The sequence below is a fragment of the Balaenoptera borealis genome, assembly GCF_965194805.1.
Source record: "Balaenoptera borealis genome assembly, chromosome: 3".
Taxonomy (NCBI): domain Eukaryota; kingdom Metazoa; phylum Chordata; class Mammalia; order Artiodactyla; family Balaenopteridae; genus Balaenoptera; species Balaenoptera borealis.
In genome coordinates, this window is record NC_138866.1 from 154,690,728 (window position 1) to 154,718,020 (window position 27,293).

Consider the following 27,293-nt stretch of genomic DNA (forward strand, 5'->3'; position numbering starts at 1 on the left):
GAATTACCAAAAGACTCTGGAGTTGAAAGCATCAGTTAACTCTGAATGAAGGGATTAGGTGAGGCTCAAATGAGGAAGAATGTTTGAAAATCTTTACATGAAGTAGGTAGACCTCCTGGGATTCCCTCCCTCATCCTGTGCATCCTGATGAGCATCACCCTCTTGTGATAAGCAGAAGAAAGCTTAAAAAATCATAATTGAAATCTTAGAAACAAATCTATCCATTAAACAGGATTATTGGACTTCTATTTTACCTGGTGATAAATGTAACAGGAATCAGATTTATCCTCTCTTCTAAAACAACTAAAAATCTGGAAAAATAAATGAAACTGAACTGTAGGGCGACTTGAAATGGCCTATTATATGTAATTGGAACTCTAGAAGGAGAAGATAGTGGGGTGAGGTTGGGGTAGGAGGCAGAAAAAACATTTGAAGAAATAATGGCTGTGATTTCCCCAATTTTGATGAAAATTATAAATTCACAGGTCTAAGGAATTCAGTAAACCCCAAGCACAAGAAATGTAAAGAAAACTACACAAAGGCACATCATAATCAAATTGCTTAAAACCAGAGGTAAAGAGAAAATCTTAAGAGCAGCCAGAAAAAAATATACACTGCTATTAGATAAAAGTGATAGCAACTTCTTGTTGGAAACAAAGCAAGCCAGAAGACAGTGGAGCAACATATTAATGTACTGAAAGGAAAAAAACATTGTCAGACTAGAATTTTATACATGGAGAAATTGGGAAACACTAAAGCAGAAAAAAGTTACCACTTGCAGAAACAAACTAGAAGAAGTTTTAAAAGAAGTCATGGAGACAGAAGGAAAATGATCCTAGAAGAAAAACTGGATCTGCACAAAGGAATGATAAGCACCAGAAATGATGTGTATGTGAATGTAAGATTTCTTTTTTTGTTTTTAAAAAAGTGTTAATTTTAAATATAAAAATAGTAACCATAGAGGGTTAAGTTTATAACATGTAAAATCTAGACAAAATATAGCACAAAATTCAGGGGAGGAAGAATGGAAATATACTGTTGTAAAATTCTTATACTACATACAAAGTGGTATAATATTACTTTAAGTGAGACTGTAATAAGTTAAAGATGTATACCATAAACCCTAAAGTAACCAGTAAAATCAGAAAGTAAAGGCTTACAGCTAGTAAGCCAAAAGAGGAGATAAAATTAAATTATAAAAATACTCAATCCAAAAGAAGCCAGCACAGAAGGAAAACAGAAACAAATAAAAGTTGAGACAAATAGGAAACAAATATCAAAATGATGTATTTAAACCCAAACACATTAATAATCACACTTAATGTAAATGGTATAAACATCCCCAATCAAAAGGCAGAGATAGTCAGAATGAATAAAAACAGGATAACTATTTGCTTTCTAAAAGAAACCCATTAAAATATAAAGGCACAAACAGGTTAAAAGTAAAAGTTGAAAGAAGGCATACAAGGTGAAAAATAGATTTAAAAAATTTAGATCCAGTAGTCTAAAACCAATTTAAAGAAAGAAGCAGTGGCTATCAGAGAAATTAAATTTCAGAGCAAAGAATATTATTAGGGATAAAGATGATAATTTGATAATGATAAAAGAAGCAAGTTACCAAGAGTGTACAAAACAAATGTAAGCATTAATGCACATCATAACAGAACTTCAAAATACTTGAAGCGAGAGTGAATAGAATTGTAAGGAGAAATGGACAAATCCAAATTATAGTTAGAGATTTCAACATTCTACTCTCAATAATTTGAATATAGATAGAAAATCAGTAAAGATATAGAAGCCTTGAACAATACTTTAAACCAACATGTTCTAATTGATATTTATACAACTTTACACTTAACAACAGAAGAATACACATTCTTTTGCAGTACGTATGGAACACCCACTAAAATAGTGTATTCTTGGGCAATAAAAAATTCAATAACTGTATAAGAATTTAAATCAAACAGTCTGTTCTCTGATCACAATGGAATTAAAAGTTAATAATGTAAGGATTGCTGAATATCTTGAAATATTTGGAAATTAGACAACACATTTTAAAATAACCCAAAGGTCAAGGAAGAAATCAATAGGGAACTGAATCAAAATGAAAATGCAACCTATCAAAATTTGTGGGATGCAAGTTTGTGGGAGGCACTATGCTTTAGTTAGGGGAAAATTTATAGTACCAAATGCATATACAGTAAGTCTCCTACATACGAATGAGTTCCATTCCAAGAGTGCATTCGTAAGTCCAATTTGTTCATAAGTCCAACAGAGTTAGCCTAGGTACCCAACTTTTACAGATAACGCCAGACATGTGAACTAACTTACATGATTGGACATGCAAACGCATGTTTGCGTCTTTGAAAGTTCACAACTGGAAGGTTTGTATGTAGGGGACTTACTGTATTAGAAAAAAGAAAAGTCTCAAATAAATTACTTCAGCTTATACTATAAGAAATAAGAGAAAGAAGAAAAATTAAACTCAAAACAGAAGAAAAGAAACAATAAAGAGTATAAATAAATAAAATAGAGAATAGAAAACAAAAGAAAAAAATCAGTGAAACCAAAAGTTTGTTCTTTGATAAAATCAATAAAACTCATAAGCTTCTTGCCAGAAGTACCAGAAAAAAAGATCAAAGATACAAATTACCAATATCAGGAATGAGAGAGGGAACATCACTACAGACTTTATATACATTAAAAGGAAAATTATAAAGTATTATAAATAACTTCATATGAGTCAATTTAATAATTGAGATGAAAGAGACTTCCCTTGAAAGATATAAACTTTCAAAGCTCACTCAAAAAGAAACAGCCATAATAAAAAACAACATTCTGATACTTGCTACAACATGGATGAACCTTGAAAACATTAAGCTGAGTGAGTAAGCCAGACACAAAAAGACACATGTTGTATGATTCCACTTACGTGAAGTATCTATAATAGGCAAATTTCATAGAGAGGTATAGAGGTTACTGGACTGAGAGGAGGGGGGAAAAGCAGTTTACTGTTTAATGGGTACAGAGTTTCTGTTTGGAATGATGAGAGCGTTCTGGAAATAGTGGTGATGGTTATGGGACATTGTTTATGTGCTTAGTGCCCTTGAATTGTATATTTAAAATATTTGAAATGGTAAATTGTATGTTATGAATATTTTATCACACAAAAAATAAAAAGAATCTGAATTTGAAATAGATAATCTGAATCAAAAATATATAATCTGAATATGAATAAATCTATTAAAGAAGTTTAATTTGTAAGTAAAAGTCTTTCCAAAAAGATGACTCCAGGCACAGATGGCTTCGCTGGTGTATTCTGCCATACATTTAAGGAAGAAATAACATCAGTTCTATACAAACTCTTCCAGAAAATTGAAAAGGAGGAAATACTTTGCAACTCATTCTTTGAGGCCAGCATTTCTCTGATACCAAAACCAGACAAAGACATTATAAGAATACAATACTACAGACAAATTCCCTTCATGAATTTAGATGCAAAAATTTTTAACAAAATTAAGCAGAGTGAATCTAACAGTAAATAAAAATTACAATGCATATTGCCAGGTGGGATTTTTCCCAGGAATGCAATGTTAAACATTAAAAAATCAAGTAACTCATCATATTAGCAACTAAAAAAGAAGAATCACGTAACCATCTCAGTATATGCAGACAAAGCATTTAACAAAATCTGACATCCATTCCTGGTCACAACGCTCAGCAAACTACAATTAGAAGCGAACTTCCTTGACCTGATAAAAGGTGTCTATGAAAAACCTATAGCTAACATCAAACTTAATGGTGAAAAACTGAATGCTTAAAGCAACAATAAGATACTGCCACACACCTGTTAGAATCTAAATCCAAAACACTGACAACATCAAATGTTGGTGAGGATACGGAGCAACAGGAATTCTCATTCATTGCTGCTGGAATGCAAAACACTAAATCCACTTTGGAAGACAGTGGTAGTTTCTTACAAAACTAACCATATTCTTACCATACAATCCAGCAATTGCACTACTTGGTATTTATCCAGATGAGTTGAAAAATTACGTCCACACCCAAAAACTGCACACAGATGTTTATAGCAGCTTTATTCATAATCGCCAAAATTTGGAAGCAACCAAGATTTCGTTCAGTAGAAGAATGGATAAACTGTGGTACATCCATGCAATGGAATGTTATTCAGCACTAAAAAGTAATGAGCTATCAAGCCATGAAAAGACATGGAGGAAACATAAATGCATATTGTTAAGTAAAAGAAGCCAATCTGAAAAGGCTACATACTGTATGATTCCAACTATATGACATTTTGGAAAAGGTAAAACCATGGAGACAGTGAAAAGACAGTAACAAATGTCCCAGTCTGGGGCAGGATGTTAATAGTGGATGAGGCTGTCCATGTGTGGGGGCCGGGGTGTATATGGGAATTCTCTGTACTTTCTGCTCAATTTTGCTGTGAGCCTAAAACTGCCCTGAAAAATAAAGTCTATTTAAAAAAAGAAAAGGAAAAGCACCCACAATATTATGTTTCACTATGTTGTGCTTTGTTAGAAAAATTCACCTTTCTCTCACAAGATTTCTTTTATGATTATTACGTTGTACGTCTAAGAAAGTGATCTTTTAAGTTAAAAAAAAACAAAACTGAATGTTTTCCCTCTAAGACAAGAAACAAAGCTAGGATGTCTGCTTTCAGTATTTCTATTCAACCTTGTCCTGGAAATTCTAGCCCATTCAATAAGGCAAGAAAAAAACATAAGGCATCCATATGGGAAAAAAGAAGAAAAACTGTCCTCCTTTATAGACATGATCATTCTTGTAGGAAGTCCTTACAAAATCTACAAAGAGCTACTAGAGCTAAGAAGTAGTTACAGCAAGATTATAGGATATTTGATCCATGTACAAAAAAAGTTAATGTGTTTCTATATACTAGCAACGAATAATTAGAAATTAAAGTTTCAAAAACAATGCCATTTACAGTAGCATCAAAAAATTAGATATTTAGGGATAAGCTTGATGAAAGATGTGAAACACCTTTATGCTAAGAGAAATTAAGGAGGATCTAAACAAATGGAGAGAGAACGCCTTGTTCATGGATCAGAAGTCTCAATATTATTAACAGGGCAGTTCTCTCCAAATTGATGTATAGATTTAACACAGTCAGAATCCCAGCAGATTGTTTTGTAGATATTAATGCACTATTTCTAAAATTTATATGTAAATGCAAAGGACCCAGAATGGCCAAAACAACTTTGAAGAGAAGAACAAATGAGGAGGGCTTTCACTACCTGATTTTCAGACTTATGATGTAGCTACAGTAATCAAGTAGGGTGGTATTGGTGTAAAGATACACAAGGAGATCAGTGGAGGAGAGGAGAGTCCAGACATAGACTCACACATGTATGGGCAATTAATTTTTGAGAAAGACCCCAAGGTGATTCAAGGAGAAAGGGATAATGCTTTTCAATAAATAGCATTGGAACAATTTGATACACATATGCAAAAAAAAAATGAACCCTGTTTATTGGTTTACATTGGATCATAGACCAAAATGTAAATCCTAAAACTACAAATCTTCTAGATAAAGAAAACATAGGAAAAAAATCTTCATGAGCATGAATCAGGGAAAAATTTATCAAAAGCGTAATTCATCTAAGAAAAAATTATTATATTGATTGTGGTGATGGTTTCATGGGTATATACATATGTCAAAACTTATCAAATTGTATATTTTAGATGTGAACAATTACATATTAATTTTACTTCAGTAAGGCTGATCAAAGAATATTGCTGTAGAAAGGAGGATTTAGAACACAAAAATGATTTTGGAATTTTAAAAAAAAAAGCAGAAATGAAATATTTAGTAGAAGCCTGGAAAGAAAGTTGAGGAAATCTCCTAATAATTAGAACAACTCCAACAGAGAAATGGAAAATAGAAGCTAAAAACTAAGAAAATTAGACTAAGCATGAAATAGAACAGTTTAAATTACAGAACTTTCAAAAATAGAGAAGAAGGAAAATGGAGGGGCAATTTACCAAAGAAACAACTCAAGGAAATTTCCTGCACACAAAAGACATGGATTTCTAGTCTGAGGGGTTTACCACTTGTCCAGCATGATGAGTGGAAACAAAGCCACACAAGACACACCAGTGAAAAGTTTCAAAACACTGGGGACAAAAAAAAAGGCACTAAAGTTCCCAGAGAGAAAGAATAGGCCCACACAAGGCCTAGTATTAGTCCTGTATTAGACTTCTCAGCAGCAAGGCTGAAGGTAAAGGATAAGAAAGACCTTCACAATTCTTGTTGAAAATGATGTCTCAGAATTCTATATCCTCAAACTCTCACCATGCTTTTCAGATATGCAGTGTCCTGAATTTTTAAAAAATTGCTCATATTTTCTTTCCCAGGAAAGGGGAGATTTTTTCTTCTGTTGAAGAGTTTGGGGATGAATTTGTGATAGGTACCTAAAAAAACTAAACAAATGGAAAAAAAAATTGCCTCCAGTGAAAACAAAAAATTGTATAAGAAAGAAAATTTTAATGTACCACATGCTACAGCCTCAAATAATATTTACAGTCATAATAAATGCTAAATATTGATTTGTCCAAAAATTATACCATTCTGTTAGAAGAATGGGAAGGGAAAGAAATGTATTTTAGGGTATGGGAGTGGAGTGCAAGAGCTGAACCCTTATTGTCCATTGTCTGAAGTAAATACATTATATTTAAAATAAACAAAAATCAATACATTGGAATTTAAGCATGTGATTTACAAATACAGAGGCAAATATCAGAGGCTAAAAGCATCAAAAGTAGTGGCTTCTGGGGTGTGGAAAGGAAACAGCTAACTTCATGTAAGACCTATAGAACTATATGATTTTTAAACCATGTAAATGTACAACTTTTGTTAAAATTAAAAGAATCAAGACACTATAGAAGAAAGTTTCTCAGAACTGAAGAAACATAGTTATCTCCAGAATAAAAGACCCTCCAAGCTCCAGGTAGGACAGAGAATAAAAGATTCATGCCTTGATGCAGACTCAAGAGATTTCAGGACATCACACATAAAGAGAAATTCCTAAAGCTTCCAGGAGAGAAGAAGTCATCCTTGAAAGAGCAAAAATAATGCTGGCCTCAGACATCTTACCAGGAACATTCGATACTAGAAGAAGAAAAAATTCTGAAAAATATAATTTAAAACTCAGTATTCTATATGAAGAAAATTGTTATGCATGTGAGAAAACACAGAGTTTTAGATTTATAAGTACTCTAAAAACTGATCTCCAAAGCGCTCTTTCTGTTACTGCAGGATATATTCCAGCAAAAAACTTCAAGAAATAGTAGGATTAAGAGGCTTGGTAATCTCAAAGATCCAGCAAAGAAAAAATAAGGCAAATAAAAATTCCAAGAACAAAAAGTTATGTGAGAAGCTCATGTCTATGTCTAAATGTGAAGGAAGCAAAGTGACAAGAATTTAATGATTGACCATTCGTCAATCTTGTAGTTAATGACACTGGACCCACCGAGAAGGAAATAAAATCCTACTATCCTGACTGACTTTGAAGGAACAATATTTACTAAGTCATAATAGCGTAAACAGTGTTTATTGTTTTTTTGGTTTTTAGAATCAGCCTATGGACAAAACATGAAAGAATTATGTTCATAAAATAGTATATAAAATTATCAACTCTGACAATTTAAATGTTGTCAGGGTATAGTTGAGAGAAATTAAGAGATTGTCTGAAAACAATAGAAGAAGAAGTAAGATTAGGTGTGAGACAATGTTTCAAAGGTAGCCAACAGAAAAATTTAAATAGTAACTCTTAAAATTTAGAGGAGGGAGTAGTGTGTTAGCTAAAGCCTGTGGTTCATAGCAAAGAGTCAAGCTGAATATCAAGATAGAACCATAGTGTGCTAGAATTAAGATGGTAACCACCAGAAAAGCCAAATGCAGAAATGGTTAAAGATGGCAAAAAAAAAAGGATGGCAGCTTCTGGGACTGTGGGTGGGGAAGGGAACAGAGTGGGTGGTCTTTGCTTTTCATTATGTGTCCTCTTCTACCGCGCATATTCAGAAAAGCATTCTGAAATGCTTTAAATGAATAAAATAAGATGTTGATGTAGTGCAAGCCCAGACAGTTTTTCGCTTCTATTTGTCTTTTCTGTTTTGCAGTGCAAGTGCCTGACTTACTCTCTGATCGCCTAGGCATCTACTTCAAAGACGGCTGTCTGTAAACACACAGCCAGCCACAGGGCTGGAGAGAGAGCCAGACTGCCTCCCTCACTGAGGCTCCCCGTTTTAGAGATCTTGGTTGATTTCAATAACTAACCATTTGGGCCACTTGGTTTTTTTTTTTTTTTCCCTTCCTGCTCTTGTGTTTTAAATTCACCAATAGTGAGCGAGCCTGTGAAACCCTGGGCCACGCCCTCAACCCCAGTAAAAGCAGAAGCCCAGGCCCTAGAACTCTCTGTGTGGCTGTGTAATTTCCAGGTCCTGTAGGTAATAAACCTTTATTTTCTCCAAGTTTCCTGATGGCTGTTGCTGAAGGGTATCTTGCAGTCATAATAAGAACCACAAGGGCCCGTCCATCCATAACACTGGTTATTGATAGGCGGAGACAGGCACAAAACAGTTGCATTGTGAATAAATACATCCTTGTTCTGAGAACTAGATGTGAAAAAGTTGATAGTGAAAAGCAGTGTCTTAGACCATCAGGACACGAGGGTCTTCAGCATTTGTCATCCATTTGTCATCAGGCTCCAGGATGGTGGCCTCGCTGGGAGTAGGAGGGACAGTCCCTTCCTCATTAGGACTTCCCAAAATTAAGGATGAGCTTACTGTGGACACAGGGTATTGTTTTGATGGCCGTGTGTGTGCGCGCATGCGTGTGCCAGGTGGATGATAAGAAAAGTGTCTGAGTTATGAATCAAAATGACCGAGTGGTTTTGGTAGAATGTGATGTAGAAGACCTAAGAACAGAACAAGACTAAGTATAAAAGAAAGTCCATTATTATGACCTTTAGTGATAGAGCCAACTGCCAGCTGGACCTCTCCCCCAGCCCCCTCCACCCGCCCCCGCTCTGACAGACTTCTGTAGTGGCCTCTGCTCAGAGAGGGTCCCTTGCATGCTGGTCTTATGAGAGAATCATGTAAGAAAGCCCAGGTTAGTTCAAAAGACTTGGAGACCCTTTTTGCTTCCTGTTTACCTGCCTCCTCACCCCGACAGCCACCTCTGGGTCCCAGCAGACAGACCCCAGTGAGCTGGCAACTGACCTGCCACCTGGCAGGTGCCCACGGCCTCCTGTTCTCCCACTTCCCTTCCTGTCTCGTTGTGGGAGGTAGTTCCTACATTGCATGACCTCTTACATGCCAAGCTAAGCCTCCAGTGGACCACGTCTAACAGCCCAGGTCACAGGCCCAGCGTCCGAAGGCCTCGGAGACGGCAGGCGTGTGGGCCCAGCCCCAAGGGATCTCCCTCCCCATTTCACCCCTACCACCCCAAGAGCCGAGGTGCATAAGGATGGCGTGGACAGCTTGGGCGACCCCTGAATTTCAGCATCAGCGAATGCTCTGACCTTTAGATCCAATCTGGTGTTCAGGGTGTCGGTGGAATCTGTACATCGCTTACATATTTCACATGGAAAAAATTCTCACCTGGCCAAAAATGCAGGCCATCTTGCCAGCCCCTTCAGGCTATTTTCAGTGCCACTGTCTTTTCCACTAGCACTTAGACTCTTATCTTGATTGCACTTGTTTAGTTTTAATGACCACTTGGTTATCTTTGCCTTTGGGGCTGTGGGTCGGACCCTTTTGGCCTCTGTGGGAAAAGCTTTGAGTGATGTATGTCTGCACGGAGGTAGTGTGCATCTCGGTCTCACTTCAAACGAGAAACTGCGTCACCTTCACGTGAAGCTCTGAGAAGAGCAGAATCAGGGCCGTGTTAGAGGATCTGGGGCCAAGATGGGCTATTAACGCTTGGTTGGTCTGAAAGGCTCCCAGACACCCACTGACACGGTGCATCCTGGTTGCTCCTCCAACACGAGGGATGACCGCCCCCCCCCCATCAGGGTTTGGTCCAGGTCCCTGGTGACGGCCAGCGGGAGCACCCCCCTTGCCTGGCAAAGCACGGGGAGGGGTTGATGTCACTGCAGATGCGCTTGGCTGGAAAAGCGTTCAAATGATGGGCTGGTGACAAAAGTTTGACATTTCAATATCTCTTTGCCTTTTAACATGTTCATTTGGGGACAGCCTGTACCTGCTTTTCTGCTTTAATCGATCATTTTTCTCTGGGCAAAAGCACAAAATAATACAGAACAGGAAGAATTTTGGGTCCAGCAATGGCAGGTACAGCCAGCTCTCCATGAACCTGACAACACGTAGATGAATCAGAACGTGGTTGGCACCCTGTTCCTGTGTGTGGCAGACGTGGATGACAATTTTCATGTAATTAGAGAACAGTTCAGTAAATTACTGTATCGTAGATTCTGTTTAACCCGTGGCCCAGACAACCCTAGGACTGCTTACAGCCTTGACACCGACAGTCCAAACATTGTCATTATTCTATAGATCCCCAGAAGGGCTGGTTAATGTAGAACTGCAGTCGCTAACCCTTAACCCTGCCCCCCCCTTTTGGACTAGAAGACAGTGCTGTTGACATTCCTCCTGGACTCCTCCTTGCAAAGAGCAGTGTGTGTCCCCATGGCCTCCTGCCTGGTGTCCGAGCTGCCCCACGTGCTGTGTCTCTCACCACGCCTGCCCCAGCAAAGCAAAGTTCACGGAAAAGTTCACGGGTGCCTAGTCCCATGGGGCAGAAAGGGCAACAGACAGAATTCATGTTGGGTTATATATAGGCACAGGTGTCTTGCTGACAATCAGAAAAACATTTTTGGGGGGAAAATAAGTAACAAGAAAATGGAGGAAAAATAATTGAAAACTCAAGAAGACAGTATAAGATGTGAAAGGAAATGACAAAATAGAAGAAATAGGAATTGTTTGGGAGGGGTGCCTCTGACTTGGACAATTGTCCATTTTGCTGGGGTGTCAGGGTGGGTAGCGGGAGCAGGGAAGGACCCTGGGGGGGCGGGGAACGAGCACAGCCTGGGCGGAGCCCGTTGGGGCCAGGATGGGAGGGGGATTGGCAGGCAAAGGGGTGCTTCCCGGGTCACCCAAATCCTGCCTGATACACCAGCTTGCAAAACCTCCCTGGCATGAGCCATTTCCGAGCCACCGCTTCTCCCATGGATGCTGCTGCCGGAGGCCCCGAGGGTTGTTACGATAGTCTCAGGTGTTTCGTTTAGTCTTATCTCCCTCCCTGTCTGTGTCTTTCTTTGCTTTTATTTATTTTTATGTTATTTTAATCTGTCTAGATGCCTAATGGCCTGTATCTGAGCTCAGCAAGATACTTTTAATGGTTTGAGTAGCTTGATTCCTGGCCCCATCAGAAAGTGTTCTGAATTTTTAAACCAAAACCTTTGCCTGGCACTTCTTCTTAAAGTATTATTGATACCCTGCCCTCCCCAGTTCCAGCTGAAGCATTTGGTCCCCATCTAGAGTTGCCAGGTTTAGCAAATAAAAATACAGGACAGCCAGGTAAGTTGGAATTTCAGATAAATAGCAAATCATTTTATTAGTATAAGTATATCCCAACTATTGTGTGGGATATACTTATACTTAAAAAAATTTTTTTTCCCGTTCTTTATCTGAAATTCAAATTTAACTCAGCATCTAGTATTTGTCTGGCAACCCTGCCAACTAATCCTTCAGCCATTCTAGGAAAGCACTTAACCCCAGGCTCATACACAGTAGACATATGTAGTCATATTTATCGCCTAGCGATCACCCATATTGTTTGTTCATGGTGTGCACATCTCTGTCTGGATGCAGACAGCGGGCTCCAGGGGAAGGGGCTGATTGCACAGCTCGCCTTTGGACAGTGGTAAGGCCACTGGAGGGGAAGATGTGGGGCGCTCACCGGCTCTGCTTGAGGCTGTTTACACTGAGTTCTGGAATTGGGGAGCTGGCCCTGGGAGTCAGTGTGAGCTCAGCTTCCTGGAGGGTGAAGGAGGCCCCTCCTCACCATCTCCAGCAGGTGCTGCCCCAGCTCTTCTTGAACCCCTCCCGCTCAGGAGGCTCATCACCGCATGGGAGCACAGTACCTGTGGGAACAGCAGTCCCTGCCGGTCTCCCCTTCAGCCCAAGTCCTTCATTTTCCAGCCAGGGAAAGCCTGGCTCAGGAGGGAAGGGCATTTCCCTCAAAGCAGGGTGTCCAATGAGGCCTTCTGATCTCGAATCCTGCTCCTTTCCCAATGAACTCTGCATTCTGTTTCCTTCCTTCCCTTCCCCTTCCTTCCTTCCCTCCCTCCCTTCCTCTCTCTTTTTTTGTTTTGCCTATTAGAAGACCATAAACAGTTGTTATTTTTTCATGTCAAAAAGGACATGTGTCCCAAAGATGTGACTGCAGGTCGTGGGAGGTTTGTGTGGACTAGTTGGGGGAGCCCCAAGGGGTGGAGTGGGGCTGCTCCCCAGGTGACAGGCATGTAGTTCCTGCCGCTCCGCAGCCCGTGGCCGTCAGGGGGAGCGCAGTGACTTGACAGGAGGATTTATTTCCGCCAGCGAGAGAATGGCTCATAATTTACAGCCCGCTGAGCCTGCTTCCACCACATCATTAGAGCCTTCTTTTTGTAGACAGTAATAAATTGTCTTATCACCAGTGCTGACATAACATGCTCCTTTTTAAGTACACCATAATTTTTATTTTTAAGAGAATATTCATACTTGATGGCAGAGCTCATGGGCATGTGAATGCTGCCCCGGAGAGAAGACTTTTTTTTTTCTGTTTTAAAAAAGAAGGTATAATTCAATTCCCAAATACCACTGGCGGGGGTAGGTAGGCTTGCCTTCTAAACAGACATTGGGGGCAGAAAGATGTTTCTAGACCCTTGGTAGACAGAGTGCCTTGTCCTTCGGTAGGGAGGCATCAAAAAGATGAAAGCAAGACACTTTTAGTGGTTTGCATTGCCTTGATTCCTGGCCCCATCAGAAGGTGTTCTGAATTTTTAAACCAAAACCTTCGCCTGGCACTTCATTTTTAAAGTATTAGTGATACCCTGCCCTCCCCAATTCCAGCTGAAGCATTTGGTCCCCATGTAAAGTTGCCAGATTTAGCAAAGAAAATTACAGGACAGCCAGGTAAGTTGGAATTTCAGATAAATAATTAGTATAAGTATATCCCAACTATTGTGTGGGATATATTTATACTGAAAAGTTTTTTCATTGTTTATCTGAAATTCAAATTTAACTGGGCATCTAGCATTTATCTGCAAGCCTAGCAGCTAGTCCTGCAACTGCCCTGTGGAAATGTGAACCCCAGGCTGGTGGACGGTGCCCTTCCTCAGATGTGGCCACGCTGCTGCCTCTGGAGGAAAGCCATGGGGTGTGGGTGCATCCTTGGGCTTTGTGTCCCAAAGGACCAGTTTTGCCCCCACCCAGGGCACTCACTTTCTTGAGTTCCTCTGACAGGGAGGTGACACAGGCAGAGAGTGGAGGCAGCTCCGGGGCTGGCGGGCCCCCCACCCAGGGGTTCCCCAGCTTGGAAACCCTGGCCTCCCTCCTGGCCTCCCTGGGCTGGCTGCTCCAGACACGGCTCCTCCCTCCTCTGTCTCCTCTAGGGGCAACAGTGTAGCCTGCTGACCCCGGGGGCAGTTCTGGAGGGACCCTGAGTGCCCAGGAGCACAGCCCTGGGGTGGGGATGGCACAGATGGTCACCATGAGCCAGTGACTTCCCCAGGCCTGTCGCCCGTTTCTGCCGACCCCCAGGTGGACCAGCGGAGGGTTCTGCTTCCCCGCCCTCCAGGCCTCGCGGGCCTTGCCTGTCATCCAAGGATCCCGCTCACTGTCTGTGGGACAGGACAGGCACCTCTGGGCGTGACTCGGCTTCCTCCTCCACCTTTGTCTTGTGCCTTCACCACCACCCTTCCACCCCGACTAGAACATTCACTTTTATCTGTAAAACGGGAGGAATGATAACCACTGTACGGGACGGCTTTAAAAACAAATGAGACACAGATGTACGTGAAAGCCTGGCAGAGGCCTCAGTAGGACATGAGTGTTTCTCTTCCTTGCCCCCACTTTGTCCTGCCTTCCTTGGCCTCCACTGCCTCCTTCCTTCCTTGCCTGGCTCCCTCCTGATGGCCCTGGGGCTGTCTGTGCGCTGCGTGCTCCTTCTGTGTCTGGGATGTGGAGCATCGGTCTCCGTGGAGCGGCGCCATGGGGCTGGCCGGCCTGGAGCACATTTGTGCTCACACAGCCGCACACAAACTTCTGCAGCATGTGTTTACAGGTAGCAATCAGATGTCTGGCCTCATAATCACACCTCTTACGTGATGCTGTCTAAGCACAGGTCACAAGTCAGAGCACTTTACATTGACTCATTTGAGGTGAACACAGATTTTGTGCCCATTTTATCCTCAGTTGGGAAAACCCAGGCCCAGAGAGGTTAACTGACTTGCCTGAGGTCACACAGCTAGGAATGGCAGAGCTGGAATGAGAACCTAGATGGTCAGTTCAAGAATCTCTGCTCTAACCACAGTGCTCCACTGCCTCTCCTTCTCCTGCCTGGGCATCTGCTTTGTCCAGACCCTCCCCTGCCTGTTCCGGGAGACAGGACCTGAGCTCACTTCCTGCTGTGCTGTCTTGTGGTACTGCTTGTGCCCCAAGCCCTCCATGAACTTTGACCTGAGAGGTGCAGCATCTTGGCCGTGAGCGAGAAGGTTCCCAAGGGTGGGGACTGAGAGAACGAGGGTGACCACCTGTGACCCATGATGACTGCGTGCTTGGGGTGAGCACACTGCTCCATGCTGCTGGTTTGTAACGAAAGATCGCCTTGCAGGATCGGGGTAAAAGGGGCTCAGGAGAAAGAGAAGTAATAAGGGAATTAGCCCCGATCCAGATGAAGAGAGCTAGACGCAAAATCGTATGGGTCACAGAAATATTGTTTGGTTACCAAATTTTCCACCTTTTGGAAATGACCGTATGGAACGGCAGGCCTGGTGGCGTTGTTGGTGGGACTGGACACGGTGGCCAGTGGCCCCGCACAGGGCAGAGGAGTTCCTGGGTCTCGCTCCCCGAGGAGAGAGAGTGCTGGGCTTGCTGGGGCCGCAGTTCACGCCGCTGTGTTCTCTGCTGCTGGTGCGTCTGGGTGGAGAGAAAACACAGCAGGAGTGATTTTGGCTGGCTTGGGAATTTGGGAGAGTTTAGACTATAAATAGTGAATATATAAAAAGCCTCAAGTGGATTTTTGGAAGCCCTAAATTCACCACATAGATCCAAGCAAGATAAGTAACCATTTAGGTTTTAGTAACATCTAAACGTAACTCGGCACAGCGCCCTGCCACCCCACGCTTCTGCTGTCACCACAACCCCTGCCAGCATCTGCCAAACCAGAGACACACGTCTCAGGAGCTTTGCTGCCAGCCTGCTGGCTGCCCTCAAGGTCCTGGCCCTGCATGAATGACCTTGCCTACTCTCCATGGAGGGGCCGTTTTAAGTCTCATCTACGGCGGAGGAAACCGAGGCCTAGCAGGCAAGGTGACCTGTCCAAAGTGACACAGCCAGCAAGTGCTGGGCTGGATTCCACCCACTACCCAGAGCCCACCCCACTGCCCACTGCCCCACCCTGCCTGAGACCGGACTCCGGGGCCCGCACCAGGGCAATCCTGCAGGAAGCTGTGTTCAGGTCAGCAGAAAATTGAAGCAGCATGTGGAAAGGAACGTGGGTGCCTTTGCGTCTTGCTTCGCGGGGCCTGTGGTCACCAGGCTTCTCTCGTCTCTAGGCCCCTTGTTTCACGTGATACACCGACTCGTCATAAACCCCCTCTGCACTCCTGCAGCCCCCGCTCGGCAAGCCCAACGCCTGCCCTGGTCATAGGGCTGCTTTGCGTCGACGAGACCCGGCTCTACTGCCCTTGGCCCTGGATCTGCTGCTGCTCTTGGCCATCTACAGTCAGGTCTTCTGGTCTTGATTCTTTTAGCAAAATCATTGTCACCTGATACTGAGGGATAGATAACCTGGACGGAGTGACATTTAGGATGACAGCAATCATATTTATAGGAAAAACCCAGGGCTCCAATGGGTTGTTTTTAAACCTGTAGGATTCCCTTCACAGTCCTGCCTGCCCACGTCAGACTAGCTTATCCTCCTCCAAGGTTCTGGAAGAGACTGCTGTAGGAAACCCCAGAAGGAGGTTCTAGCTTGTTTGTACAGGGGAAGGGCACCAGGTCTGAGGCTTCTTCCTACCAGGGAGGAAAGGGAGGCCCAGGGAGCCCCAAGAGATGGAAAGCAGCTTCTGAGACTCAGCCCCCAGTCGGCACCGAGCTGGGTGTGAGAGATTCCAGAACCAGAACGTCAGCCAGGTGAGCAGTTCTGCCTGGGGACAAGAGGGAGAGGGCTGGGGCATGGGAGGGGTGATTTTGGTGAAGGAAGGCTTCACGGAGGAGGTGCCTTGCAGCAGGAGGAATTTGCATGTGGGGGCGGGGAGGGGAGGAAGGCACACCCAGGGAGGAGGTGTCGAAATCCAAGCAGCCTGGGCCTGAAGGGCTGGTCCATCTGGGAAGGTGGTTGGCCCACGATGGGGCAGGAAGAGCAAGAAAGACAGCGCCAGCTTGCTAAGGCCATGAGGGCTCTGCCTCATGGAGTTTGGTCTCCACCCTGTTGGCTGCAAACATTCACAGTGGTCTAAGTAGGCTCCCAAGAGCACATGGGAACCGAGCCTCAGGTTGGGGGTGGGGTTAGAGGGGCAGTGAGCTGGAGCAGAGAGCCAGGCTGGAAGTTATCCTGACAGCCTGTGTGTGCACGGTGAGGCCTCCGCTGGGACGGGAGCCAGGCAGGAGCCAGGTGAGGGAACAACACTTCCATGAATGTCACAGGGAACGTTTGAGGCCAGGGTCTGGGCAGGGCGGAGGTGAGCAGGCTGGTGTTTAAGAGGCCAGAGACAGTGAGGGTGTTGAGTAAAGAGCTAAAGGTGTGGGACCCAAGGTGTGTTCTTCTGAAGATGGGAAGGGCTGCAGATACAGGCTTGAGAGCCACGAGGCTTGGCTGGTCGCAACAGCGGGAGCGTCTCTCCTCTGCTTTCCACTCCTCTTCGCATTAAGTCCAAATTCTTGCCAGGGCTGGTGAAGCTACCCCAGCCTGGCCTCGTGTCCCCTCTCAGGCCACCCTCCTTTCACTATCAGTGCCCCTGCCCCTTTGCTTCTCTTCCAGCTCTCCCACCACACCACCTTTCTCCTGCCCCAGGGCCTTTGCACATGCTGGACCAACTGCCAGGCACTTTGCCTGGAGCCGGGTCATACCGTGGGTGGGGGAGTCGGTGTTAATGTCGGGTTGCCCCTCCCTCCCCCATCTCAGCTCTTCGATCATCCATGTCACTAGTTCCATCCACTGTAAACACTTGGTGCAGTTTCTGTTTTCCTACTTAGACCTGACTGATGTCTGCTCATCTGGGTATTTCCTGTTTATTTCTTTGAGCTCAGCTTAAAAGTCACTTCCTCCGGGAAGCTCAAACCATCCATTTCAATGGTCTTCCGATATCTGACCAACGGGCTGTGCATGGTGGGGGTGGAGGCTTGGGGTGGGTTGTAAGGGACCTCTGGGGCTGCAAGGACTTTGGTTTTGCTCTGCGTGAGCCTGGAAGGACTCTAAGCTGGGGAGTGGCCTATGTGACTCTGTTTCACATGATCCCCCGTGTTGAGGGCTGATTCAAGGGGCAAGGGCAGAATAGGGAGGGCATTTAGGAGACTGCTGAGTACACCAGGGGACATGTGAGCGTGGCCTGGCCCAGGGCGGTAGCAGTCGGAGTGGTGAGAAGTACTCAGGCTCTGGATGGATTTCCAAGGTAGAAATGACCAGATTCCCTGAGAGCCTAGACTCGGGGAGGGGTCGAGGGGGCCGCAGGCTTTGGGGCTGCCCTTTACCATGATGGGAAATCTGGGGGTGGGTTAGGGGGCTGGGAAGAGCAGGAGCTCAGTTTGTGTGATGAGCCTTAGACGCAGAGGGGAGATGTCCTCAGTGTCTGGTGATCAGGTGTGACGTCCAAGCCGGCGACACAGGTTGGGAACCATCAGCCGGTAATGGGCACCCGCGGTGATGAAAATGACTGACGTCCCGGTGGGGCAGTGGAGGTGGGTGGGCAGGGGAGAGGGAGGAAGCCCAGAACTGGGGCTTGGGGCCCTTGATGCTAAGAACCAGCAGTGGAGACTGAGGAGCAGCCTCTGTGTTGGGGGGACCAGCGCGGTGGGGAGGGGTGTCCCGGAGGCCACGTGGGAAAGGCTTCAGGGACGAGTGGTCACATGCTGCAGGAAGGGCTCCGGGGACCAGGGCTGAGAACTGGCCCCTGGCCTCTAGCCACCCGGGGCAGTGGTGACAGCAAGCAGGGTGTGGCTTCGGGCAGTGAGGGGTGATCTGATTGGCGTGGTCAAGTTTGAGAGAGCCGGAGAGAAACCGAGACACTGGGTGGAGACAACTTTTTGAGAGTTTTGTTTTCCTATAAAGGGAGGAAGAAAAATGGGAGGGTAGCTGGAGAGTTCGTCGTTATCGCTGTTTTAAAGATGCTGGAATCACAGCAGCAAAGAGAGAACTCAGCAGCTGGTGCAGGGACACCCTTGAAGAACCACGTGGCGGGGCGGGGTGGGGCGCAGGGGGGTGCCCAGGAAGGGAGTGGGGTCCTCGGCAGGAGCGGGGCCCCCTCGGGCAGCAGGGTGGGGAGACGAGCCCACGGGTGCAGTGCGAGGGGACGGTCCCCCCTGAGAACTTGGTGAAGAAGGACGCGGGGCCTCGGGAGAGTGAGGGTGGGGACAGGGTGGGAGGTGGAGAAAGGAGCGTGGGGATTTGCACGACTGCGGAGGTGTGGATGGCGCGTGTCAGGGAGACAGGTGGCTGGTTCTCCGTCTGCGGTCGGCTGCGGTCGCAGGTGCTGAGTCCACGGAGAGCCAGGAGCACAGTGACCCTTAGGTGAAGAGCCAGGTGACCTTCTCCAGGGCCTCGGTGGTAAGAGCCGAAGGGGGGAGGGGGGTGAGGGAGCCTGTATAGGGTGGGGGGCGGGGCACTGGGAAACGTGCAGATGAGGGGAAGGATCTGGGAGAGGAAAAGTTGAGTGTGCGCAATTGCCAGAGCAGGAGCCCACGGTGTGGGGGCGGCGGGGGGAGGGTTCCCTGAGGACCGGGGCAACCAGGGAGGGGCAGCTTGGAGGGGGCGGGGGGACAGAGGAGTGACGGACCGCATTGCTGCCTCTGGCCGCAGCAGCCAGTTCCTCCGCCGCACCCAGCCCAGCCCCTGAGCTGCACGTTCCCCATTATCTCTTTATACACTCGGGTTCCCGAGACAATGGTTGTCTAGAAAGGACTGGATTTCGAGCTCTTCTTCTCTCCAGCTTGTGCCTCGCTCCATTTGCAGAGAGTGTGGGGGGCGGAGCCCAAGTTCCTAATTTATTCTCACTTGGAAAGAGTGCTCAGGCAACGAAGCCAAAACTCATCCTGGCATCAAAGGAATGATGTCCTCACCCAGGAGTAAGATGCAGATCCTGTTGCCCATCTGCTGGGCTCGGGTAAAATGCAGTGCTATCCTGGGGGTCTGCTTGGCATGGGGGTGGGGGGCACCTCCTTCCCCCCCTCCTCCCTTCTGTTCTTCCTTTCAATAAATACGCATTTGCAGTCTGAATCTATATGAAGGTGATGAAATAGAAAGGGAGGGGAGGAGATGGTAGGCCCAGCCAGCAGCCTTCCTGGACCGGCGTCTTGCTAGCAGATCTCTGATTTTGCTCAGTCTGGGGTGGTGATGTTTCCCCAGGAGGAAAACCAAGACTGATGCAAACCAACGTGGGCGACCCCGCTTACTCTGTCAATGATTACCTGGGAGGGGGAGGGTTTGTGATCCAGTTCAGGTCAGTGGGGCCTGAGGTGAAATGGACTGGACATTGGGTGTGTTCCCCTAAGGAGATGAGACAGTCACGAGAGGGAAGGTCGCTCCTGCCATTCCTTCCTTGGAGGCCATCTTGAGTTGCCCCAGTGTGGGGCAGTTATCTCTGTCCGTGAGGAGAAGGCCAGGCAAAGGATAGGAAGGCTATCTTGAGCCCTGCTATCACTGAGCTGCTGAATTAACAACCCTGGATCCAGCTCTCACCAAATTCCTGTTCATGGGATAGTGAGCCATCTTTATTGTCCACGTGCCTTTTACTTGGATATTCTAGTACTTGTAACCAGAGGCATCCTAACTGCTGCGGCAAGGAGAAAGTAAACCATTGTGGTTTTCTATCACATGGGGCGCGGAGCCTCCTGGGAGCCAAGGCAAGAAGGGAAAACAGAGAAACGGCAAAGCTTTCATTCTTAGTCGGGAAGAGCTTCTGAGGGAGTTTCAGCTGTTTTGCTCCTAAATTCCTTGTTTGACACTAAATTTCCGCCTGGGAGTTTATGAAAGGAACACTGAGATACATAATTGCTAGATTCAGGATAATTGTTTTGCAGGAGAAGCAGTTTTCACAAGACTCTTTGTTAACAGGAGGAGGATCTAGGTAAAAGGGAGAGTCTAACCAGAGAGGCAAAGAGTGGGTGGGAGTGGGGTGGGCAGAGAGCTGCTCCACGCACCCCCTCAGATTGTCAGCCCCCCGCCCCCAAAAGGAGTAAAGCCCAATATGAATCAGCCCACACTGAGGAGACGATGAGATAAACTGGCAGTAACACAGACCGAAAGGGAAGACCCCTGACCTGCCACAGCGAGAAGGATTTTGGGTGAAAAGACTTGGAGTCAGTTGGGGGACCCCTGGTTTGTAGAAGCCCTGGGCCTGGGTGCTTTCTCGGGACTGGGGGTGGGGGGTGAGGAGACGGGGTGTGTGTGGAAGGGGTGGAAGGAGGCAGTGGTCTACTCTTTTGCGGGCCCACTCTCATCACAGGCCCACTCACTATGTGGCGTCTGTGTCAGCATCTCCTGTCCCCCCAGGCTAGGGACCATGTGTGTTATCCAGGCTTGGTGGCAGGGCTGTCAGTTCTACAGAATGCATCCCATCGGGCATCACACCTCTGAATGCTGTGTAGTCTAAAGCATCCAGGTGTTCTCCTGAGAGAAGGGTAGAATTTGAAAATTCACACTAACCAGGCAATGGAAGACCTTTGCTTTGCCAAAGGAGTCAAAACAGATTTTCATTAAAAACACGGCACTCTCTGTACCTCTGCTGTAGGATGTTAATAGATGCTACACGAAGAAACATCAAATACATTTGAGAGAGTTAAATAGGCATCTTTACTGCAATGTGTCTTAGAGGCATTAATGCCATATTCATCAAATCCAAGAGACACCCTTGAGTGGAAGATGCATCAGGATTTGACATATTACTGAGAAAGGAAAAGTGTCCAAGTTGGGAAGTGTCATGGGGACTCTTCCATGAAGCTGTGCCAGTGAAAGGCTACACCATTGGTGCAGGAGAAGATGAGAAATAAACCCACCACCAGAGAGGGACAGCAGGGAGCCCTCTGGCCTCTCCCCTGGCCATGGTGGAGGCAGGGAGAAACGCTTGCACTGATCATTTGAACCATAAGCTGGTTCTCAGCTGGGGGTCACACCACCCACGTGGTCCCCAAGGGGTCTCAGGAGCTGTGTCCCAGATCACTGGCAGGAGCAAACACAAATCCTCTCAGGAAGAAGTCAGTTTCGGTCCAGGCCAGTGGTGACCACAAGACACTGACTGTGAGATTTTCCCCGATTTCAGGGATGTTAAGATGTGAGGAAATGTGCAACGAGGCCTGGTGGAAGGACAGGACATTTATGTGCCCGTGAACCCCACAGAGGGACAGAGTGTGCAGCCTTGCCCATCTTACCCCACTGGAGGCTCCTGGTGCCCGGCGGCAGCAGTGGTCACCGGTGTCACCATTTGTTCAGCGTGTACTTGGTGCCAGGCTGGGCAAGGGGCTTGGCCCCTGTCAGCTTTGACTGGCTCCGCAGCTCCCCTGCATGGGCGCAGCGTCATTACTGCCATTTTGGCAGAGGATACTGGAATAACTTCGCCCGGGGTTGCACACAAGTAGCAGGGAAGCTCTGCTGAGTGCATGCTCTTCTCTCACATCCTGAAGGTGGTGCCCATCAGACATTCTTTGAGGGATGCCACCCCAACCTACCGAACTTAGCACACTTCCGAAGTTTTAGAAAACTTCCCTTCAGAAGTTTTAGAAAATGCTAATACAAAGATGTGATATTTATGCTAGTATCTTCCCAAATCAGACAAGAGGAGGTGGCATCACTGGGAAGATGTTACTGAATTACGTGTTCTCATGCCCACCATTGATCCCTTCACAGCAAGTACAGGATTACACAGCTGGGGCCAAGGGGTGCCCAGTACTGCCCGGACCACTTGATAGCAGAAGATTTCACATAGCCACTTGGGGTGTGTTGAAACAGAATTTGATCCAGAAATTGCCTCCTTTCGAAGTGGTTAAGATTCCACGCTTCCAATGCAGGGTGTGTGGGTTGGATCCCCGGTCGGGGAACTAAGATCCCACACGCCGTGTAGTGTGACCAAAAAATAATTTTTAAAAATAATAATAAAATTAAAAAAAAAAAACTTCTGAAAAATTTCCTGGCTCCAGTCACCTTTGTGGTCCATGTCCTGTCCATCCGCAGGCCTGCTGACCTCAGTCTAGGGAAGCAGCAGGCCCCACCTCCCCGTCCCTACAGAGCTGTGTGGCCCTCAAGGGCCATCTGGAGAGCTGGAGCTGGAGTGCGTGGTAAACCCGTTCCCTACAGGAAGACGAGGCAGGTCTTATTCCAGATCCGGTCACAGTGCAAAGGGCTGGTCCTTCTGGGATCGAGCTGTCCTGTCACCTTGTAAATCAATGGGCAACCCACAGCAGGTGCTTTAAGATGTTCATTTTGGGAAGCTGGGCTCCCAACAACATTGAAGCCAAGATATTGTCTGGGCACGTCCACAGTAAATGGAAAGTTTAGCCCCAAACGAGCAGATCTATTAATAAAATAAATTCGGATCCCTCCAAATAAAAATTCAGATGCATTTTAGTCTCCTCTCAGTTCAGTGGGCTGAATCCCTTAATCTACTAAATTATTATGGAAAAACCCTTATCTCTGTCTGTCAAAATCACTGCTGCTGTGGCAGTATCCTCTTGGGAGACATGAGCCGCTTCATAATAACTTAGATTATGTGCAGTGTAGCCTTAGCTTGAAGAGGGTCACATACTTGAAGGAGTACAACACGGGGTCCAGGACAGGGCCAAGGGACAGTCTGGCCAACAGGGGCCAGAAAGGTGACAGGTGTATTGCTGGTAAGTGACAGAGGGAGGCCTTTAATCCAGTGTCCCTCCTCTGTGGGCAGCCAGGGTGGCATTGGGAAGAGACAGGCTATGGGTTCTGGGCACTGTTTCTGCCCTCTCGGGGCAGTGCGGTTTCCCGCAGGGCAGCCCAGCCTGTGTTAGGGCTTCTGTCTCTCACGTGGGCAGGGCGAGGCCATCTGCAGGAGGGAAACTCAGGGCCTGCATTCTGCATCGTGGGCTGAGCCCACTTGGCCAGGGGAGGAAAGGGAGGACAAACTGCATTTAGTGCAGAAAAGGGAAGAAAGTGTGGGAAATCAATCCCCAGGTTCCAGAGGGGCCCCTGGCAGGAGCACTTGTGAACAAGAATTTGGCTGGTCCCTGTCGGGCCTCCTGTTCTCCCACCTCCACTGGGGTGACTCACGCCAGCAGAAAGGATGAATCATGTGGGTTATGAAACCGAAGGGCTCCTGAGAGGGAGGCTGGAAAGGACCCGGGGAAGCCATCGGCATGGGTCCTGCTCTGTCCCCACCTGCTCCTGCCTCTCGTCACCGACCTTCCACCTGCCAAGCCACAGACTTGCACAGTGAGCTCTCTACAGCTGCCCGAAGGCAAGGGGCTGCTCCTGGAGACAGACCATCAGGGCATGATTCCCTTCCCACCTCAAGGCCTTCGTGGCCTTGTTTTTGTTTCTTTGCCAGCCGCTAGTAATCAAGGTAATAAAGGCTTGCTTTCCACATGTGGCCAGTTGGGACCAACACCCCTTGGGAGGAATAGGAGAAGAGACCCTGCCATTCACCTGTTGCAGGTGTGAACATTTCTACAGCTCTCCAGGTGCACCAAATAAGTCTCTGTTGGATTCTAGGCTGCCCCAGGCAGCAGGGGCCAAGATGATTCCACTTACTTTCCCACTGACTGGTCCCAGGTCAGCGGGAGCTTTTAAGAGTCTACACAGCTAGTGATCCACCTACCATGCGGCAGGCCCTGCGTTCATATAAACACTTATCAACAGCCGATTGCAAGGCCAGCGCTCATGTCATGCCCTAAACAGCCCCACGGGGTAGATAACTACTGTCACCCGCAATCACAGGTGGAGCCCTGTGCTCAGAAAGGACAGCAGCTTGCCCAGGATCACACAGCTAGGAACTGGACAGCTCGGGATCCAGAGCACCGTCTACCCCCCAGTGGGCTGCAACCTGGGGGCTGTCCCCCGAGGTTCCTCCCGAAGCCAGCTAATCTGCCAAACGTCTTTGCCCCCCTCACCAAGTCCCTTCCATCAGGCCTAGTTCTGAACGGGCCCTGACCTGTCTTTCCTTGTGGCTTCTTCCCCCAGAACCCAGGACCTAGGGCGAGCCGCTTGTCTCACGCAGGGACGAGCAAGAGCAAGGCCTCGCACGCAGGTCAAAACACCATCAGGCAAATGAGGCCCCCAGGCTGCCCGACCGGAGGGGGGCGCCGGTCCCCAGCCCGCCAGGCTGGGAACGGGACTCACCTGAGACGATCCGGGCCCTCCCGGACGCCAGTGGAACGCGTGTCCCGAGGGCCCCCGAAGTCTGCGGGAAGTTCCAGGGGGGCGCTTCGCCCCGGGCGCGCGAAGGTCGGGTGCGGGCCGCCCAGCGCGGGCCAGGGCGCCGCCGGGCCGCGCGGGCGGGAACGCGCGGCGGCCGTCCCCTCCTCCTTCGCTCCCGCCCGCAGCGGCGGCGGCGGCGCTTCCCCGGCGCGGAGCGGCTTTAAAAGGCGGCACCCCACCCCCCCGGCGCACTCGCCGCTCGGGCGCCGAGCGAGCCTGCCGTTGCCATGCCTCCGCGCGCGCCGCCCGCGCCAGGGCCCCGGCCGCCGCCCCGGGCCCCCGCCGCCGCCGGGGACGCGGACACCGACACGGACACGGGGGGCGCCGGCGGGCCCGGGCTCCGGCCGCTCGCGCCGCGCCCCTGGCGCTGGCTGCTGCTGCTCGCGCTGCCCGCCGCCTGCTCCGCGCCGCCGCCGCCGCGCCCCGTCTACACCAACCACTGGGCGGTGCAAGTGCTGGGCGGCCCGGCCGCGGCGGACCGCGTGGCCGCGGCGCACGGCTACCTCAACTTGGGCCAGGTGAGTGCGGCCGGCCCCGTGCGCCCGAAACTTTCCCGGCCTCCGGCGGGCGCGGCGCGAGGGGCCGCCCTGCAGGGAGTCGCCTGGGAGCGCGGCGCGCGGGGCCCTCGGCGGGGACGCAGGGGCAGGCCCGGCGCGACGGGGGCAGCGACCCGGGCGCGGGCACCTGCCCAGCCGCACGGGAGGGGAGCCTGTGGCGGGAGCCGTCTTCCGTGTCCCCCGAGCTCGTCCCGCCGCCGACCCCGGCCCCTCCGCGCCGGGCCCTCTGACCTCGTCGGGCCGCGCGGGGCTCAGGATTCTGTGCGCGCGCCGGAGGGGCAGGCGGCTCCGGGGGTGACGTGCGCTCCCTAAGTGTCCGCGACTCCCGGAGGGAGAGCGGCTGGTGCCTGTGCCCGGGAGCCGTCGTCGGGGAGGCGTTCCGGGTGGCGCGGGACCGGGCAGTCGCGCCGAGGGTCGGAGGCGGCTGTCCCGCGTTTGAAACCCCTCCAGGCTTCTGGCGGCGACGGCGGGGGTGGAGGGAGTTGGCTTTGTTTCTGGGCCTCCGCGCGGGGTTCTGATGGTAGTTCTCTGCGGACCAGATGTGTGAACTTAGGCAAGTCACTTCCCGTCTTCTCCATCTGTCCGGGCAGTGACAGTGCGTACGTGTGCAGTGGTTGAGACAATCCCGTGTTTTCTGACCGCAGAGCACCTGCCGGGCCTGACCCTGGCCGGGGAGCCAGGCGTTCTCCCGCGGCCTCGCTCTCAGGACTGCTGTCAGTTAGCAAGAGGGGACAAGCTCCGGGCACAGAGGCTGCATAACTCCAAAGGACCTCCGTGGCAGGTCCCTTTTTCCTGCTCCAACCCTGCGGGGTGGCAGTGGGGCGGGTTGATCCTGATTTATGGCGGGTGGAGGGGCCGCAGCAGGCTCAAATGTGCAGTCCCACCAGTGGACCTCTCCGTACGGTGAACAAATCTCCTACAAACTACACACTTAGAGGATCAAATGGAGTGACAGAGACTCGCGCGCTCATAACTCAAGCCCTACTGCCAAGCAGCGTTAAATTTAGTTTCATCGTTATCCGTGACAGAAGCTAGCAAAGTGTGGTGCGGCCCTGAGGTAAATGACATCTCTTTGCATCCTGAGTCTAGTCCGGATGCTGCTAATGTGAGATGTGCCACCTTCGGGAAAAGTGGGTTCTACCCGTTTCAACTGTACTTCACATCGCAGGTTAGAGTGTGTCTGAAACAACCCATCACATCCTTGTATATCTTTTTTTGTTGTTGTATTTTGACCACTCAAGTCTCTCCAAACATCCTGTGATTTAAGATTTGCCTTTGGGTAGCACTGGCTTCAGTTCTCCCTGTGGTTCCTAAATCTCCCTGGTTCATGGTCCAGACTGAAGAAGGGGCTCCTCAGGGTCCATCCGGTGCCTTGCTTACACTGTTGGCTTAGGGCCCCAGCTCCTGCTACACTTGGCTGCTCTGCCCAGATGGCCCAGCAATTTGTCTTCCGCTAAAAGTGACTTTTAAATGGCGTGGTAAATTACAAAGTGCCTGGGTTCCTGGCTCTTATAATTAAATGAGCAGAGGGGAACTGAAGTTGAGTGGAGAGCTCCTGGACGTTGCCCGAGAGAGGCACGGTGACTCCCCCTCATGACTTCTGTCCTTGGGGATCAGAAATGCCAGTCCCCTGGCCGCTCCCGATCTTTGAAACGACTTCTTTCTGACTCACTGAGTTGCTTGTGCATGAAGTCTGCTGTCCTCACTTTGCCTGTGGGAGAGAAGTTTGCTCAGGGTGTGCACCCCTCCACCCGGGACCTTCTGGGGGAGCGTCTCAGGGTCTCCCCACTTGGTCCAGGGCAGCCAGGGTGGACTGCACACAGCGTGGTCGCTCAGCCTGGTGGGCGTGCTTCGGGGGCTGCCGC

The 27,293-nt window shown here is 48.5% G+C and overlaps 3 protein-coding genes across 10 annotated transcripts in view; 2 read left to right on the forward strand and 1 right to left on the reverse strand.

Moving 5' to 3' along the window:
* Nucleotides 1-27,293, forward strand: part of TM2D3 (TM2 domain containing 3) — a 190,475-nt gene that overhangs the window by 125,630 nt on the left and 37,552 nt on the right. The gene's annotated exons all lie outside the window — the stretch shown is intronic.
* Nucleotides 76-25,233, reverse strand: LOC309625954 (uncharacterized protein). The gene is made up of 5 exons (XM_082386126.1): nt 24,794-25,233; nt 21,862-21,990; nt 15,005-15,195; nt 9,658-9,820; nt 76-694 (listed from the first exon to the last, which is right to left on the reverse strand). Exons 2-5 carry the CDS (start codon nt 21,912-21,914, stop codon nt 562-564), a joined length of 540 nt encoding a protein of 179 aa, XP_082242252.1. The 5' UTR covers nt 21,915-21,990; nt 24,794-25,233; the 3' UTR covers nt 76-561.
* Nucleotides 25,099-27,293, forward strand: part of PCSK6 (proprotein convertase subtilisin/kexin type 6) — a gene marked incomplete at its 5' end in the record, with an annotated part of 193,657 nt that continues 191,462 nt past the window's right edge. For all 8 annotated transcript variants that reach the window (XR_014242794.1, XR_014242795.1, XM_082386016.1 and 5 more), the window contains one exon: nt 25,099-25,389. Coding sequence is in view for 6 of the 8 variants with exons in the window: in XM_082386016.1 (XP_082242142.1) it covers nt 25,099-25,389 (291 nt within the window). The remainder of the gene's footprint in view (nt 25,390-27,293) is intronic.